This window comes from Telopea speciosissima, chromosome 1 (genome assembly GCF_018873765.1).
Source record: "Telopea speciosissima isolate NSW1024214 ecotype Mountain lineage chromosome 1, Tspe_v1, whole genome shotgun sequence".
NCBI lineage: Eukaryota > Viridiplantae > Streptophyta > Magnoliopsida > Proteales > Proteaceae > Telopea > Telopea speciosissima.
In genome coordinates this window covers 53,528,286-53,547,783 of record NC_057916.1, presented here as the reverse complement: position 1 = coordinate 53,547,783, position 19,498 = coordinate 53,528,286, and the positions used below count along the sequence as shown (strand labels likewise).

The window sequence follows — 19,498 nt, the reverse complement described above, 5'->3', positions numbered from 1 at the left end:
ATAGGCTGGCTCTCCCACATGCCATGAAGAACATCCACAACACCTTCCATGTATCAATGTTGAAGAAATATGTTCATGATCCTTCACACACACTGAACTACGAACCACTCGACCTAAAGGTGGACATGACCTATGAAGAGAAGCCAATTCAGATTTTAGACCGGAAAAACAAGTGCTTCACAATCGATCGATACCCCTAGTCAAGGCGCTTTGGAGAAATCATGCCATTGAAGAAACATCTTGGGAACGGGAGGAAGATATGCGAGCTAAATACCCTGAGATATTTACAAATTGAGGTACACTTTAATTTTCTACTCTTTCCTAAAGTTGCAATTTCAGAATACCATTAATAATTTTGTCTTTTTCTACTCTATTAATCTAGGAGTATGTGGGCCCATAACCACAGGTCCAAGATCATAACCGAAAGGTTGGAACTTCTATTTATATCTATTAGAATCCCAACTGTTCTTTCCGAGAAGAATAAATTACTGACATTAAATTACATTTAAGAGAGTAGTACCATCAAATTTTGAGGACGAAATTTAAATAAGGTGGGGAGGATGTGAAACCCCAGATTTCATAAACTTTGAGTCTCAACCTTATGGATAAAATAGTAATTTCATCCCAGGGGTATTATGGTAATTATGCTATATGATTAATTAGAGTTTATTATTTTAGTCATTAAATGTGTTTTAATGCAAAAAGTAATGTTTTATAAAATTTTAGGTTTTTATGTACATACATGTAGTCATGGCTTATCGGTGTGTAGTTGCTTTGTTTGTGGAAGGTACAAGGTTCAATTCTTGTGTGCAACACATTAAGTATAATTTTTGTTTATAATAGAATTATTATCAAATTGAGGTAAATTCAATTTTGAAGGAGAGAAGTTCGGCCAGCTTGGTGGAAGAACCCTCTTATGGGCCCCACCTTGAGATTTCGTGACTTGATGCCAAAAAAAAAAAAAAAAAAAAGAAGAATAAACAATGATGATAATAAAATAATAAAAAAAGAAAAAGAGGAGAAGTAGACTATATGGCGGATTACTTGGAAGAAAGCAAGTCCAATTGGGAGATTTACGGAAATTAGAGATAAATTAGGAATCAAAGGGAAATTAGAGATAAATTGAGATAGACTAAGAACAATCGAGAGGGAAGGAAAGAGGGTCATCGCACATAAGAAGGAAAATACGAATAAATAAATAAATAAAAGAAACTTGACTCACAAAAGGAAACAAATCTTCACAAGAGATAAGAAGAGAGAGGGAGAGAGAGAGTGAGTTAGAGATAACAGAGAGCGTGAGTTGGAGATAAACAAGAAAGAGGAAAGGAGTAGCCGTTTAAGAGGAGATAGAAATAAAAGGGTTGACTCCAAGGAAACCCCAAACCTAGATCGTGGAAGTAAGGAAAGAAAGGAAAAGAAGAAGAAGAGAAAGAGAAGAAAGATAGAAGAAGTGAAAGCTTAGAGAGTTCAAGTAAATTTGGGACTACACAAACAAGAAGTAAGTTCTTCTAAACCTAATTTAATTTTTGCCTAGGGTAAGAGATACTAGACCTAGATTAATTTTATAAGATCGTATTCTAAGACCTTGTATTGCGTCTTTAGCAACGATGATAATCTTTAGGAGACTATGATTCTTGATATTTTCTGCACAGATTTTTCTGTGCACCGTTTTTGTAAAAATCAGAGTTTTTAAACGGCTTAGGATTAGGATTTTAAATTTATATGGTTACAAAATAGACTGATAGACCTTCCTATGCATGTATTTTAAGACCCTAATCCATTCCGAAAGTGCATGTATTTTGGGTATTACATTGAGGTTAATGTAATTCTGTCCAGCACACTTGTCTGTCCTTGTGACTAATTTTCGGGTTACCTATGGGCCAAATTTGAAGGTGACCCCTTCTGAAGAAACGTGGCCCTATAAGTCTAGTTTCACCCATAAAAAGACCCGATTGAATTGATTTCTGGAAGATGGACAAATTATATTTTTACTGCTCTGTACACAATCCTGAGTGCAGGTTTTGCTATAGTTATGAACCCGAGTTGTGCTCAATTTTTTAGCAGACTTAGAGACCTTAAATTAAGTTTGTCTTCTGATGATTTGTGTATTTATAAGTCTAGTTTAACATATCAAAAACTGAAATCCATTATAATTGTTAACAATTGATTAATGCACTTTTAGTGCACAAAGGGCATTCTGTTTAGTAGAAAAAGTTCCTGTCAGTACCCTAGTTTGGGTTTGGATTGGAAGGGCCTTGGAGGCTTATTCTGGAGATGGGTCCTTCTTATGAATTGTGGTATTTTAAGTCTAGTTTAATAGTATATAAGTTTTACACCTATTGGATGTCTGTGTTAAAAGTTATGGCATTAGGAAGTGACTATGTGCAGAATGGGACAGAATCTAAGAAGATTAATATGATGTGGTAGATGAGCATATCTAGGGATTGTACATTGTACGGGAGAGAAACTAAAGACTTGGTAAAAGTGTAATTCTATTCAAGTACCAAGGTGAGTATAATCATGGATTTTACATGGATTAATATTCCTCTTATACTATGTTATGTGAGTGAACCATTATCTCTTATATTTCAGATGCTTTGTGATTGTTTATGATGTTTACAAGTATTGGATGTTTGTTTTATGCTTTAATATGAGTGACATGCCATGTATGTATCATGAGTTTAGAATTATATGATGTGATGAAACACATGACAGCATGTGATAGAACCTCATTCAGAATATAAAAAGAATTGGACATAAGGTCCTAGAATCAGACATTTAGAATTCAGACCTAGAACCCAGACCGCACCCCTTTCCAGCAGGGGGTTAGGTGCTGGATGAGGACATCAGAACAGAATTGAGGATAAAACCTCCCACAGGGGAGCACACTGTCCTCCAGAACCAGAACCGGATCTAGACCTCCCACAGGGGAGCGTACTTGATCCCAGACCCAGTCCGGTCAGCCGGGGTAAAAGAAAAATGACTCCTGATAGTGTTCAGCCGGGTAATGCAAGAAATGGCAGCCGTCAGATCAACGGTCGTGTTCCTCACCTTTACTAGATGTGCACATGCAGTAGAACCAAACAGAATTGCATTAATGTATCTAGTTTTTACCATAGTTCATGCATTGTTTGTATGTATAAGTTGTGCCTAGTAATGCATATATTATCTATGCTTTGTCTCGCTGGGCTGTCGAGCTCACCCCTTTATTTTTCAGACACAGTTGATGGAACATGTCAGTGCACAGACTGCACAGGTGACCAAGAGCAGCAGGATGGCGATTATGATGCTTGATAGTTTTGAAGATTTGAATAATTGATATTAGGATACTTTATTGATTGAATTTGGATCTAATGGTTAGATGAAGCACAATTTGACTTGGATACTGTTTTTTTTTTTTTATGTTAGCTCTTATGCTTGTGGGATGAACATATAATGATTACTTGGAATTGCCACCAAATTTGGATGAAAACATATATTTATTCGATGATATGTTGCTTGATAATCTTCCGCATAGTTAGAAAAAGTGGCATGCTTGTATGCTAATAAAAAAAAAAATTTCAGCCAACTTTTAGACACATGCTAAGTTAAGAAACCAATCGTAAGATCACCGCCCGCGAGGGTTGTACTCATACCCTTATCCCGGGTTTGGGTCGTCACATCAGGGCTCCAAGTTCTAGTGATCCCACATGCAAAAATGGGAAACAGAAAACTACACTATAATGACATGGCTGATTTTCTCTATAAAACCTGAAATTGGTGGACGGTTCATATGTAAAGCTACAGCAAAAGAAATTTGGGATAGTGTTGCCACGGCATTTGATCGAGTGAGTGATCAGCTAAGGGCTATCATCTTCTCCAAAAGATCATCACTATAAAGTAGGGTGATATGTCAATCTAGGAATACTATAAAATTCAAATTAATAACAGGAAATAAGATGAGAATGCTTGGGGAGACAACCAATTTCTCTCCCCTATATTTACTAACCATGTAAGATCACATCAACACCCTTACACTAATATAAGAATACCTAGGGAGGTAAAAAATACAAGCTTATTTAACAAAGTACCCATAAAACCCTTACTCCATGAACCCTAACAGTCCCTCTACTAGGGAATAAAAGTCATACATGCCCAGCTTGGTCAAGAGGGTACTGAACTAGAGAGAATTAATCTCTTTGATGAAGATATCGGTCAATTGGTCACTTGTCCTCACAAAAGAAGTGCAGATGTAGACAAGGTCAATTTTTTATTTTATGAAATGTCAATCAACATCAATGTGCTTTGTACACTTGTGTTGCACAGGAATGCGAGATATTCTTATAGCAGTCTTGTTGTCACAATACAGCCACATGGATCCCTCAATATCAAATTCCAACTCTTAAACCAACCTTTTCAACCATAGAAGTTCGCAAGCTCCATGAGCCATGGCTTTATATTCTACCTCTGCACTTGATCTAGCCACAACAAACTATTTTTGCATCTCCATGTAACTAGGTTACCACCTACAAATGTGCAACATCCTGATATAGATCTTCTATCAGAAACAGATCATGCTCAATTAGCATCAATGTAGTCTTCAATCCCCAAATGGTTGTGTTTGATTTACAATGGCCCTTTTCCTAGGTTGGGCTTCAAACACCTGAGGACGTGACACACAACATCCAAAAATGCCCACTCTTGGGAGCATCATAAACTGACTTACTACCCCAATAGCGTAAGAAAAGCGAGTTAGAGAAAGATCAACTTCCTCACTATCCTCCGATACTACCCTGTATCAATTAGGGATGGTGCACAGTCTTCACATAACTTGTGATTTTGATGAATAGGTGAGTTTGTTGGTTTACAACCCAACAATCCAGCCTCCTTCGACAAATCCAACACAAACCTCCTCTGGTAGATTTTTATCCCCTTCTGTGACCTTGACACTTCAATTCCCAAGAAATATTCCAAGGGTCCAAGGTACTTAATCTCAAATTGTTGAGCTAAGTAAGACTTAAGTCTCTTTATCTCTTCCCGATCATTCCCACCCACCATAATGTCATATCCCCATTGACGCTTAGGGCTGTGATGGTACCATTACCTCCTCAGGTAAATAAAGTATGGTCAGTCTGACTCCAGGTGTATCCATACTTCAGAATAGCTTGTCTAAGCCTCCCAAACCAAGCCTTCGAGGACTATTTGAAGCCACATAGATCTTTCTTAAGATGACACTTTCCCTTCAGTTGAGGGAAACTTGAATCCTAAAGGGGTTTGCATGTGCCCTTTTTCTTCCAAGTCACCATCCAAAAATGCATTCTTCACATCCAACTGATACAATGGTCAGTCTCGATTGGCTGCCAACGATGAAAGGATTCTTATCGATTTTTTTTTACCACAGGGGCAAATCTCTCCTAATAGTCAATTCTGTACACTTGACTATATCCTTTGGCCACCAATCTGGCCTTATATCTCTTAATAGTGCCATCTGATCGGTATTTGATTGAGAAGGCTCCCCCCCTTTAGAAGATCAACAATCTCCCAAGTGCAATTCTTCTCAAGGGCCATCATTTCCTCACTCATAGCCTCCTTCCAGTTTAGGCCAGACGTGACCTCAGTGACATTCTTGAGAATAGGAGTTGAGGAATGAGCAACTGAAAAAGCATCACCTGTAGGAGAGATTGCATCATAGGAAACAAACTTGTCTATGGGATTAGTACAAGCTCTTGTTCCTGTCCGAACAGCAATGGGAAGATAAGGGAAGAAGTATTACCAGACTCGAAAAGGAAAGGCTCAGGATGTGGATCCAAAGAGGATTCTTGACAGGTCTTCCTTTCCCTTCTTGTGTATACAAATACCTCCTCCTTGTCAACCTTCCCATCTCAATGCTAGGTTCCCCTTCAGTACCAGCTACCCCTTGAATGTCTAATATATCAACAACATCCACATCCTCATGCTTTCCCACATAAAAAAAAGGGAGGAATAGGCAAAGCTTAAAAAGAGTGGACAACAATAGCAACCTCTTTACTTTCACTACTATCCCCCGGAAGAGGTGGCCTATGGGGAGTAAAAAAGGGCACAGATTCAACGAATGTGACATCTTTGGAGAGAAGTCGCTTCCTTGAGGATGTTGGTAGCACCTATAGTCTTTCGTAAAATGGGCATAACCAAGGAAAATACATTTAAGAACTTTAGGATCAAGTTTAAAGTCCAAGCAAACTTATTAACATGCACATAGTATACACACCCACATACTTTGGGAGGAAGAGAGAAGGCAGATGGGGAGACAAAATTTCTATAGGAGATTTGAAACCAAGAATACTAGAAGGCATACGATTCATCAAGAAAACAGCAGTAAGGAGAGCTCCAGTTTAGAAAGTCTTTGGGACATGCATACTAAGCAATAGGCTCCTAGTAACTTCCAATAAATAATAATTTTTCTGCTCAACTACTCCAATTTGTTAGGGTGTCAACACAAGCAAGCTGATGGACAATATCATTATTGGTTAAAAAGAAATTGGAACCCTCCATACATATACTCTCCCCCTCTATCAAAGCGATCAATTTTGAGTCTAGTAACAAATAGAGTACAAATCATCTGGTATAAATTTTTGAAAGCATTATAGACATCACTTTTATGTTTCAACAAGAAGACTCACGTGGTGCAGACAAATGAAACAAATAGCGATAAGCAACTAAAGAAGAGGTAGGAGCATAGTACTAAAACTCGCGAGATCTCGGTTTTCCAAGGGGTCGAGACGAGACTTAATAAGAGTTCTAAAAGTGTAATATCTCGGTCGAGATCTCGGGTCGACCCAGATCTCAACCCATCTTATCCTTTAAAAGTATCGTAACTTGACAAACTCGAGATATCTCGATTGAGTTCTGTCCAGAACCTCTTTTCTTCCCCTGTGAAGTCTGTGAGCTCATTTTACCTCTGGATTTAAACATACAACCTACCGGAGAGTTGATTCAGCTACAAAATTGAAGGATTCATCTCAAATTTGAAGCATTTTTCAAAGGTAAAATGAGCTCACAGCCTTCACAAAGGTCAAGTTTTGGGCCCATATTCCCAATTCCAAACCAGCCACACCCATACATGCCTCAATATGACAGTAGCAGTGGATCTCACACCTCATGGCAACCGCCTCCCATGTACCCTAGGATAGGGGAATTGGCATATGTTGATGACAACACTTATATGAATGTTGTGGCAAACTAAGTGCAACACTACAGCAACACTATGCCATGGGAATTCTATGTGGGTAGTTTTGGGATTGAATTCATTAATCAATCACATTTTATGTAATGTAACATTGTTAAACAGATTGATGTATTGTACACTTTAACATTTCTAATGCTTATTTAAGTTGTTTTACATTAATTGAATGTTTTGATTGCTTTCTATTACTAAATTATGTGTAGAGTAGGGTATTTTAGTACGTCGTCACCTACCAACCTAGGTTCCAAAGTGAAACTCATATTTGGACTTTGTTTTTGCAAATCTAATAGTGGCATTGTGTTTAAATGGCCTAAAATAGGCTGAGTACCAAGTTTCAGACCCAAACTAGGTCTAAAACCCACCGAAACCAGGTTTCGAATTGGAAATGCACCAACTCGATCGAGATCTCGAGATATCTCGAGTCAACTCGGTTTTCCAAGGGGTCGAGTTGGGGTCGAGTTCCGAGTTTTAGTTCTATGGGTAGGAGCATGTCCTCAAAAAATTAGAACACTCACTATAAAAGAGAATAGTAAACTGATTACCACGATAAGGATAATGAGAACAACAATGTTTAGCAAACAAACATGGTTCACATTGAAATACATGGGAATTAGAAATAGAAGAAAACAAGTGGGGCAATTTTTTTTCATAACAACAAAAGAGGGATGTCCTAAGCGTTGATGCCAAAGCATCACAGAACTACCTATACTCTCTTTACGTACTTTCTTGCAACTAAATTTTCCTTTAAAAATTACTTTTGAAAGATAGAGGGGAAGTAGGTACCTGCAAAGATGTCATCTGTTTTTGCCATGTCTCCTCCAGGGATTTCATCTTTGCCTCATAATCTGACCACCTCACCTCAAATTGCTTAAGTTCCTGCCGCAATGCAGCGTTTTCCTCTTCTTTTTGTCCTATTGTTGCTTCAGCCTTCAAAACCCGCCTTTGGAGTTCTGCCAAAACTGAAGATTGAGCCTGAACTTGATCTTGGTCCAGTACCTGTCAAAGAAAATTTTGTTTTCTAAGGCATAAGAAACCATACAAACATATGAATCCCTTTATCACTAGTCATACCCTCAAAAGCAAAAAATCATTTTATACAGACCGAAAGAAATACACAAACAGATGCCTCAGAAACCTAACTGCAAGAATCAAGAGGAAAGCCACATGCAGAAAATGTAAATAAAATCACCACAGAAAAGGTGGATAATGTAAACCATCTTTGGCTTTTCCCTCCTCTAACCACCTTCAAGTACATATATCAATCCTTACTGGTGCTTTCTCTTGTCTATGTTGTCTTTGTTGTTCAATTCCTAACGATCTCTATCGAACCTCCCCCGTATTTTTCTCCAAATGGTGCAACTCCTAAGTTTCCACAATGTTTTTTTATATATATAGTATCTTTCTATTCTTGCCACCAATCCATCTCAATATCCATATTTCCTATACACTCATTTCAAGTACATTTTTCTCTTTTTACTAAGAAATGCTGATTACACAACACTTTAGAGGACCAACATTTAGCACTATACAGCGTTGCAGGTCTATAGCCATCCCACAAAATTTACTCTTTTTAATGCGAAATGTTGATTATACAACACTTATGAATCTCCCCTCTACTTCATCATCAAGTTCTAATTCTATGAGAAACGCCTACAATTTATCTTATTTAATCATAAATGAACCAAGATAATAAGAATAATCACTCTTAGAGACTTCGGCTGCATCTTCCCTGGCTCGCTGCGCGGCCCTAAAGCGATTTCCTAAAGGCCTAGTAGGCCTAGCGATGGGAGTGGTTCTATCGGATCCATTCAGTGTCAATCTTGACAACTCAATCCTTATTCCCATATCACAGAAATGCACTCCAATTATTCTGTCATACATCTACTTATCTTAAAGGCTTTGAATTCTAAAACATTCTTTGATCTAATTTAGTGTTTACCCCTCTAGTCTCATCAACCAAAGTTACACTATCAACAAACATCAAACACAATGAGATTCCATCCCATCCATGTCTAGGTTTGTTGTGATTCACAATAAAAAAAATCTTGGCAAACTAAGTTCAAAAATCCTCCTTGTGGTTTTAAGTTGTGAACTCCTATATAACAAAAGATTTAATACAATAATATGAACGAATTACTTGATTTTCAAATAAGTGACAGAAATGACAGCACATCCATGAGGCCATGACCCATTATAGTGTTAACCCAAAACAGTTATCTATAAGACAAATGTATCTTTATTTGAAACAAAATAAATGTACTGTTTTCCAGATATTTAATTTATGATTACCTTCATTTCTGAAATCTTCCAGTCTGGCTTCCTCTCAACACTTATATTGTTTAGGTTTGATCTTTTTGTATTCTGCATGCCATTAAAACATCGTCTAGCCAACCAACCACGGATTGCTGCAGGAACAAAAATACTGTGAATGAGAATTATACAAGAGAGATGAGAAAGAGTCAAAGAAAGAACAGTAAATTAAAGAGCACAAAATGTGAGATTGACCAGCCAAAAACTAATACACAAACAACAGCAACAATAGCTATACCAGATTGCAAACATATGACTGCATTCTGCTGATCATTAATTGTTCTCCGAGCAATTTGCTCTTTCATATGCTTCTGTATGAGAGCAACAGCCATCTGCTTCTTTGTTAAAATCTGATAACACCTTCTTGCATTTTCACCCCTGACAACTGCATGGGATCTTTGTTTCAATTAGAACAAAAATGTGTGAAACCATAAAACAAAATTGCACTAAGTCTCTGCAAATTGAGGTGGTAAAGATGAAGGTCATATTTCTCAAGGTGCCGCCTAGGCATCCAGGCGGATTTTGGGGGGCCTAGGAGACTGCCTCCTTAGTGGTATTGAACGCCTTAGTATTATTGACCTAGGTTTGGCCCTTATTTATGCTAAATATCATTTAAGTAAATGTTTTTTACTTGAGATATTATTCATAAATAAGCAAATACCTCCCTATTTAAATCCAATAAAAATAATAAAAAAATCAAATTCCAAAAGGATAAAAAAGTCAACCCCCCAATTCAAGAACAAAAACTGGATTTTTGGCTGTAGGTGAAATTTGCAAGTTTCTAATGCTGGAGTTTTCTCATATCTAAAAATTCGATAAATCTTAATATAATAAAACATTGCTAAAAAACCAAAAGTGCTGTAAAATATTCATTTGTTTTGATATATAAAAAAATATTTTCATTCAGAGAGCTATTTTGACAACATTCGCACACATCAAATAAGGTTTGACCGAAACATAACTCCATCAATAAATCAGATTTAAGCAATCTTGGATTTATTGGAAATCTGGTTTTGTGCTCTACCTAATACAAAAAGTCTCTTGTAAAATGAAAATCATTTGACCAGTAAAACTCTAAATCGAGAGTAGTTTAATTACTTATACCAGGACAATGACCAATTTTAAGAACAGTGTAAACCAAATGTATGTTTTGATTGTTTTAAACTTCCAATAGCTTGCTTCTTCAGTTCTCCTGTCTTCTAGTTCTATATTGATTTTTGATGACTTGGTGTGGCTTAATATTGATTTTTGATGACTTGAGGTGACAATGTTTGATTTCTAATGACTTGATGTGGCTTAATGTTTATTTTGATGACTTGATGTGGCTTAATGTTGATTTTTTTATGATATAAGGTATATATTGTATCATACTAAATAATGTTAAAAAAGAGGGGAAATAAAAAAATAACACTTGGGCGCCTTGTCGTCTAAGCGCTTAGGCACCCCTCCACCACCTTGGGTTACCTTGCAGCCTTGGCAACTGTGTTGAAGGTAATGCCTAGTTCCTTTGTAAAGACAAAATCATACATAATTCGACAGTTACGGCGGATACCCAGTCTGTATGTCAAAGATACAAGGTCATACAATGTGAAGATGACATGCAACCAATGTGATCATAGAACCATCAAATGAATGTTTTCAGATGGAACCATCAAAAACAGAAAGGTACAGGTGCATTACATGATTGCATTGTGGTTATTCCTCTCTTGAGATCATGGAAACAACAGCGCGCTAAGTGACCACGAAAACATTTTTGGATACCAAGAATTGCATCCATTGATTGTTTTCTTTTATCTTCCAATGCACCAATCTATGAATCACCCAAAATATAAGAAAATTAGACAGCCAGATGGAAGAACTAACAATAACAATTTGAAAAAGAAAGAAACAAAATCTTTAAAATATGCACATGTTAAGGTCAATCATCATTTCAACCTAAAAAATGAGCAATCGTAAAATTACTGCACAGATAGAAGCGTTGTTTCCAGGGCAAAGAAATCAAAGTATAAATAAGCAACCTCTCACCTAACATGGATCACTCTTTCCTGCATTAGGTGATGCAGATAAGTCACATAATGGGCATGTTTTATTGGAAATAAGCCTTGGGTGGGGTTATGTATGCATTGGGCCTTTGATTTCTGTATGAACTTCATCTATGTGGTGCATAGATCCTAGACCTACGGTTGGATTTTCTGGTTTTTGTGATAACAATTTTCTTTCTATCCTGAATCATATATCTTTCACATAAAACTGAAGGCGGAAAATAACTATAAAAAAAAAAAAAAATTAAAAAAAAAAAAAAAAAAAAATCTAATCACACCATCTACGTAATAGGTAAATGCCTCTTTTTCTCCTGAAGTTATCCGTATTTCAATTTTTTAAATTTTTTTACTAGTTTTAGACTGATTTATAGGCCACTTGGAAGAATCAGCCGATTCGAATCAGAATTGGATCCGAATCGACAGGACCTGCCTTATAACCACATTTAAGCTTTAATATACCATCAAAACTTAAACTCTTCCTTGCCAGAGACTTGTCACATGGATTAGAGGAGGGAATGGACCTACATTTGCACCAAAATTGGGTGCTACAGAAGCTGTCACATGGCAGATTATAGCTTCCAGAGTTCCAGTTGCACTAGGCCTTGCACTACCATTGAACTAACACTTTCCATAGTACAAAGGTTTTAACAAGTGAAGTGAACCAGATTGAAGATTATTTACAGATAACATTCAGAGTAGCTCTAAGAAGGAGTAACAGCAACTCGAAATGACCAAATTGACACCTGTTTCTTGCCTCAATGTTGTTTTTGGTTTTCCCATCAATCCAGGACAGAATCGAAGCAAGAGAGAGATTGGGTGGAGTTTCAGTCCAAGTGATGAAAGCAAGGATTTCCGCTGTGTCCAATTTGCAGATCCCATTTTTCTTTGTTTTGAGCCCAGTTTTATTTCTGCTTAAATTACTTATTTTGACCTTTGTTGTAAGTCATTAGTAGGGGTTAACTATGTCTTTATTTAAGGGTGTTTAGCATAAAGCAATCTAGGGTTGAGTACGGTTTTCTGTATTGCTTGATTCAATTTGCAGCTATAACAGTTTCTCTTAATTTTTCCTGCTTGGTTCTCTTCTTTCACTTCCCAGACTGCATCAAAAAGTGACACTCATATCACAAACAAATTATAAATGTCCTAATTTAGACAGCCTAGGTCATCCAGACAGCGAATATCAAAGCCAAGTCAGTCTCGGAAATAGGACCCTTTTTTGAATCCTGGTTTGGATTGATCTTGGTAACATCATAAACCCCAGCTCAATGTCCAAGCTAGAGTTGACCTTGTCCAATTTTTTGCCACCCCTACTTGCATGAGTTGAAAACCAATCTACAGCCAAGAATCCACCTTACCAAGTGATCAAGCTTATAATAGGACCTAGTGCACAAGGTTTGAAATTTCGTATTTGGATCCCATTTCCTTTTCTGCCAAAACCGAAATATTTCGGTGAAATTTTGGTCCATTTTGACACTGCAATTTCGATAGTCATTTCATTTCGATTCTAATCGAAACCGAAATATTTCGCGAAATTTTGGTCGTGTCGACCGAAATTTCCTACCATGCCAGTGGGTAGGGGGTACTTAACACAAGTATTTAAAGCTTTGGATTGAAGATCATATCACACTAGGCCATCCCAATCCAATTTGACTCGATACTTGTCTACCATTTGGATTCCTAGGTCGTGCTCTGCTGATCCCATGACTCGGCTGAGTCAATCAATCCAATCCCAATACTTGAAACCATAATAATAATAAGAGTAAATTACATGGACCTCCCCGTAACTATGCCTAATTCAATGGACAACCCTGTTAGTTTAAAAACTATAGTCGGCCCCAAAACGTGAGACTGTTAGGTTGAATAATGAAATGACCCTACTACCCTTCCACCAAAACCACTTAAAATCATGAAATGACCCTACCACCCTTAAACCTAAAACACCTATTTCTCTTCTTCTTCCTTACTTCGACCTAAAAAGCTGAATGAGCACCATCAACGGAGGTTCTGACTGCATTTCCTCTCGAGTCCTTCCCGTGCTCTCTATTCCTTCTGTGTATCAAACAACTTTGGCCTAAGCCGATCATCTTCTCCGGGACGACCACCCCCGTGACCTGTGATTTCCTCATTGAGCTAGTGGTTGTTTCCTTGAAAATCCTAAGACGATCCCCATTGCGATGTAACGCCGAAGCCCCTGAGCCAGGAAGAAATCCATTGCTGTCACGGTTTCTTCTCCACTTCTTCTGCTCCTTCTGCTGCCTTTTTTTTTTTTTTATTTTGATTTTGATTTTCCCCCTTTCCTACTGAAACCACCACCAACACATCAGCACCATAACCTCTACCAAACCCATCTTCCTCTCTTTATATTCTTTTTTTTTTATAACTTCACCCACAACCGTCATCTTCCCCATTTCTCTCTCTTTCCCATCTCCTAATCCCAAATCCTAACTTCATTTTTATCTCAACCCATCTACCTCCAGCGAAATCAGTTTTAAACATATCAATTCTCCAGAGGCAACACCATTTAATACAGATCAAATAGATGGATCTGCTAGTGATGGGCTCAAGTAAGGATTGGTAGAATAAAATTCTAATCTGATGCTTGAAATGATTAGATCTGATTAGGTATGATAATAGAAACTGGTGAAGAAATTTCAGGGTGATGGTAGGGACGGTGGGTTGGGTATGGCTTGCAACGGTAGTGGTAGAGGCTTGTAGGGCACTGAGGGTTGCAGGTCCAACTAGTAAGAGTATCGAGACCGAATTGAAACAGTTGCAGGGCGTCAGTTGACACACGATTTAAAGGAAGGTACTTAGGACGATGAATGGTGAATCCAAGGGATTTGAAGTAATGTAGGAGTTGCAGAGAAATGTTTCGTGGATGTATTTCACCAACTGGGGCAACAAACACAGCAGCTCTGCAGCTCTTTAAGTTTGGTCGATCTTCTTCCTCGAAGGAGTTTCCATATGAGTTGCATATAGAAGGAAGTGAAAAAACGAAAAGCCTTGGCTATTTGGGGCAAATCATTTGAAAGGGCAAAAGGGTAATGTTACTTCCAAATAAGGGTAACTTAGTCATTATAATTTATTTCCTATATGATGTCATTACTTAACAGCAACTCACGGACGAAGTTGGGGCCGAGTGTAACCAAGGCATAGTTACAGGGGAGGTCTGTGGAGTTTTTTCAAATTCAGGGGTGTCCCTTGAATTAGGCATAGTTACAGGGGAGGTCCGTGTAATTTAATCTAATAACAATTTCCTAGATCTTCAAAACCGCTTAAATGTTTTCCTGCTTCTGAGAAATGAAACTTCTTGCTTACATTAGCTGTAAAGGCCAAGGTTACAACTCAGATACAGCATATGCACTTTAGGGAGGTGTCAATATAGTTTTGACTCATAGTAAGAAGTATCCAAATAACATAGCTACTTGCAAGGAAATTGATTCTTTATGCTCAGAAGAGTAATGCAGAGTTATCAAGAATTTCCCACAGAATTGGGATTTATAATTAGAAGAATAAACAATTTAATCACTGATAATATGTTTCTGTACAAGTGAAATTGGCTTTAAGAAACTCGTAAAGAACTCAAAACGCACATTGGAGAAAAAGGAAAGATTCTAATCCCACAAGACTAATAATTCTAACAGTGACGTTAATATGACAGATCAGAAAGCCTAAATAAATGATGCAGGTTTGCATTGGCCGACTGCTAAAAGTTCGATCAGCGATAGACAAGAACACCTACAATTACTGAGCATAATATAAAATTTCAGGAGGAGACATACAACTTCTAGCTGTTTTCTGAGGAATAAAGTAAAAAATATGTGAAGGAAAATAGCACACCTGCCCTGTTCTGAAGAACAATTTTGTATAACCAACTTGATACATTTCCGGAAGGACATTAAATTGCTGAAGAATGGAAACCGATATACTTAATGGATCCTGGGATGCACTATTCTCTGAAAGAAGAAACCCATATCTGAAAGACAAAGGAATTACTCAGTATTCATTTTATCAGGATGGTAAAGAAAAATAGTACTACGATTTTTTATCACTACCTTGTTGCAAACTGTTGATGTGTCATTCGTGTTGGGTAACCAGATCTTGATATCCTGACAACCTCCAGGACTCCACAGCATCTGAGCTGCTGTAAGATAAGATCTTGTTCATATAGACCAGGAAGTTGCTTACTGTTTGGTTTTATGCAACGAATGAAGTGAGGTGTGGTGTTTTCCAACCGCTGCAGAAGTTTGAACAGTTGACCCTACAAGCATCAACAGAATATTTAGAATTTGCATAATCAATGTATCTGTGACAGCCTTTTCAACAGGGCAGTAAAACAGAGAGAAAATTTTGCCAAGGGGTAGATGGAAGATGGGAAATAAATGGACATTTTTTAACGTTACAAAGTATAATGTCTGCATAAGATTCCTGGCCATGACAACTGCTTTATTAAGCAGGTCAATCCAGGAAAACCACCAACATTTCTCAAATATAAAAAGACACTTCATACAAAATAACAAGAAGTGATCATAAGAACTATTGCTGCCTCACATTTAAGAGGTAGAAAGTTGTTTTGCACAATGCCTTTTACTAAACTTCTTCTCCATCTAAATATGTCCTTTTCTTTTTATAGTCCCAATATATTTATCGACCTTAAAAAATTTCCAACATCAAAACAACTACCTCCATGCAATATTAATTCAAGTAAAGTTTCTAACAGGCTAAATCAAGTCTCACAAAAATCAAGCCAAAATAAAAGTTTCAACTTCTAATGACCAGGCCATAACACGGATATTAAGGCAAGGTTCCAAATTTGTGAAATGGGCTCGAAATTTGGTCTATTTCATAGGTCAACTCGAAATGGCCATTTTGGTGGCCAAATGAAAGAATTTTGCCCTAAACCTTCTTGTAGTGCCTATTTAAGCATGTGTATACATGTTGAAATCATTAGAATGGAAAAAACAAAACAAAACCCCCAAAGTGGTAGTTTGGCTTCAGACCCTAGGTTGCTTACGTACGTCGTCGTAGCCTATTGAATTTCCCTTATATAGCCTATTCTACACATAATTTAGTTCTATAAAATACAACATTCAATGAAAGCTAAAATATGCAATAGGAACAAAGAACCATAAAATTGAAAAGCATTACCAATTTGACTATTTTGAGCAAAATTTTTACCAGTTTGAGCGAATTTCAACCATTTTGGTCATTTCACTGAAATTTCGACCAAAACCTCGTAAACCTGTTAAGTCACTGGCAAGGTTCCAAATGTTGGTTTCACCGAAGACTTAAACCCTTCGTCGAAACCTGCAAAATGGGCTCGAAATTTGATCCATTTTGCACGTAAACTCGAATGGCAATTTTGGTGGCCGAATAATGGAATTTTACTCTGAAACTTCTTGTAGTGCCTATTTATGCATATTTACACATGCTTGAATCATTAGATTGGGAAAAGAAAAAAAATCAAAGTGGTAGTTTGCTAGTGTACACCTTAGCCTGCTGTATCATTTCCCTTATATAACCTATGGGAAAACGACCTCTGTGGGGGAGCGTGCGCACTGCACCCAGACACAGAGGAGGTGTAATGACCAACCTGCCCCCCAAGAAAGGCGGAAATGCCCGCACCGCGTGCACACAGGGCGCCATGCTCCCCCACAGAGAACTCTCTCTCCCATAACCTATTTTACACATAATTTAGTTCAATACCATACAACATTCAATGATAACAACAACAATAAACTCAGCCATATCCCAACTTAATGGGGTCGGCTACACGGATCCAAACAAAACAAGGTAGGGATGAGAAAAGAGGTCTATAACACTGGAAAGCAGCACACAATTTTGGTGGCCGAATAATGGAATTTTACTCTGAAACTTCTTGTAGTGCCTATTTATGCATATTTACACATGCTTGAATCATTAGATTGGGAGAAGAAAAAAAATCAAAGTGGTAGTTTGCTAGTGTACACCTTAGCCTGCTGTATCATTTCCCTTATATAACCTATGGGAAAACGACCTCTGTGGGGGAGCGTGCGCACTGCACCCAGACACAGAGGAGGTGTAATGACCAACCTGCCACCCAAGAAAGGCGGAAATGCCCGCACCGCGTGCACACAGGGCTCCATGCTCCCCCACAGAGAACTCTCTCTCCCATAACCTATTTTACACATAATTTAGTTCAATACCATACAACATTCAATGATAACAACAACAATAAACTCAGCCATATCCCAACTTAATGGGGTCGGCTACACGGATCCAAACAAAACAAGGTAGGGATGAGAAAAGAGGTCTATAACACTGGAAAGCAGCACACAATTTCGACCATTTCAAGTGAAATTTAAACTGTTTCAATCATTTCGCCAAAATTTCAATCGAAACCTTGTAACCTGTCAAGGGGTTGGTGGTTTCATTTCGACTAGGGTTTTTACTGAGATAAATCATCAAAATTCGGTATTTCACAAAAATTTCAAACTATGGCCACTGGTGGTTTACTAATTTCGTTTCGTCGACAAACCATCGAAATTTCAGTATTTTGATCAAAATTTTGAACTATGGATTAACGTACACCTTTAACATTACAATGACATTCTAAATAACCCTTAATCATCTAGAATTTAATTGCTATTATGAACTGCTTTCAAGCTATGCAGTGAAGATACAGAATAAAAGTACCAAACAACCACAAGAAGACTGTCTGATATAGGGATTCCAATAACATGAAAGTGTATGCTGCCCTGGGTTTTTCCATGAGCTTTACCGTGGGTACATGGATATCTAGTTGGGTGGTACATCCCTGCACCAAGTTGGGTCATGTCACAAGAAAGGTAGTTTACTAATATGCCCCAAAATGCAATCAATTTGTGTTTGATTTCAACCTACCAATATAACAATGATTAGGAAGCTGAATGCTTCTTGCTAATATCAGTTGTGCAGCTACGATTATTTTTTATTTTCTTGGTAACAAAGTTCTTTTTTCCTTCTTTCCCCCTACCTAGTTTTGGTAAGTTGATTTGGACTTCCATTTAATCTTTTAATTACTAGGGGGGTGGAGGAGGGAGCTCTTTTCACAATAAAATCGTGTAGGATGATTGCCACAAGGTAGAATAGCCTTAAACCATTGAAGGTTAAATCCTGCTATCAGAAAATCCAGTAAATTCATAGAAGAGGTAAATACGAATTATGTTCAGTGTGTCTTATATCTAGTCAAACACACCACTTATTAAGTGTTTTACATTTCCTAAGGCACCATTTGGTAAAGGTGATGGCGTGATGCGGAGAGTGAAGTCGATGAACTTTTCATGGTTTAAGTCAAGTAAAATGCAATGCTAAAAGAAAAAAAAAAAAAAAAGAAAACTTGCAATGAAATGGGGTGTTTCATTGGAAGTAAATGCCCCCCCCCCCCCCCAAAAAAAAAAAAAATCTGTTCATTTAGTTCACTTTTACTCACTTCACTTATAAGCAAGTGGATGCTAAGAGCCTTGTGAGCATATGTCAAGTTTTGTGCATGACTATTTCCTTTTTCTTTTCTTTTCTTTTCTTTCTTTCTTTCTCATGGCTAGCTTCTTTCAGGAAAATATGTACGAGAATTGCCCAGTAGCAATAATCATTACCACCTTAATCCTATTTCAGAATTCAGATCATGCAAAAGATCAGAAAATCCATTACAAATATCCATCATTTAGACCTTTTAAAAAAAGTCCATCACACAGTGCTGATCCCTCCTATGTGGGGTTCAGAGAGGGGTGAGTTTGGAGAGGGTCCTAACCTTCGGCATTTTTTTGCGCAGAGTGGATGCTCAAGACTCGAACCCTAGCATTTGCCCTGGAAGCCTGAACCTTTTACCATTGTTCCAAGCAATGGCCCCTCAACATTTAGACCTTGAATCTAGTTAAATATGCTTCTAACAAGTGCTTTAAATTTATTATAAGAACCAAATATGCTT

The 19,498-nt window shown here is 37.6% G+C and overlaps 1 protein-coding gene across 2 annotated transcripts in view; it reads right to left on the bottom strand.

The window, feature by feature from the left end:
- LOC122639982 (myosin-2-like) overlaps positions 1 to 19,498 on the bottom strand; it is a 54,944-nt gene that overhangs the window by 15,854 nt on the left and 19,592 nt on the right. The window contains exons 18-23 of one of the 2 annotated variants that reach the window (XM_043833054.1): positions 15,609 to 15,814; positions 15,394 to 15,529; positions 11,192 to 11,321; positions 9,750 to 9,896; positions 9,491 to 9,606; positions 7,985 to 8,197 (exon numbers count right to left, since the gene is read on the bottom strand). In XM_043833054.1, the coding sequence (XP_043688989.1) occupies positions 7,985 to 8,197; positions 9,491 to 9,606; positions 9,750 to 9,896; positions 11,192 to 11,321; positions 15,394 to 15,529; positions 15,609 to 15,814 (948 nt within the window). Of the gene's footprint in view, positions 1 to 7,984; positions 8,198 to 9,484; positions 9,607 to 9,749; positions 9,897 to 11,191; positions 11,322 to 15,393; positions 15,530 to 15,608; positions 15,815 to 19,498 lie in introns of those variants that run through there. The other variant, XM_043833063.1, reaches the window with a different exon arrangement.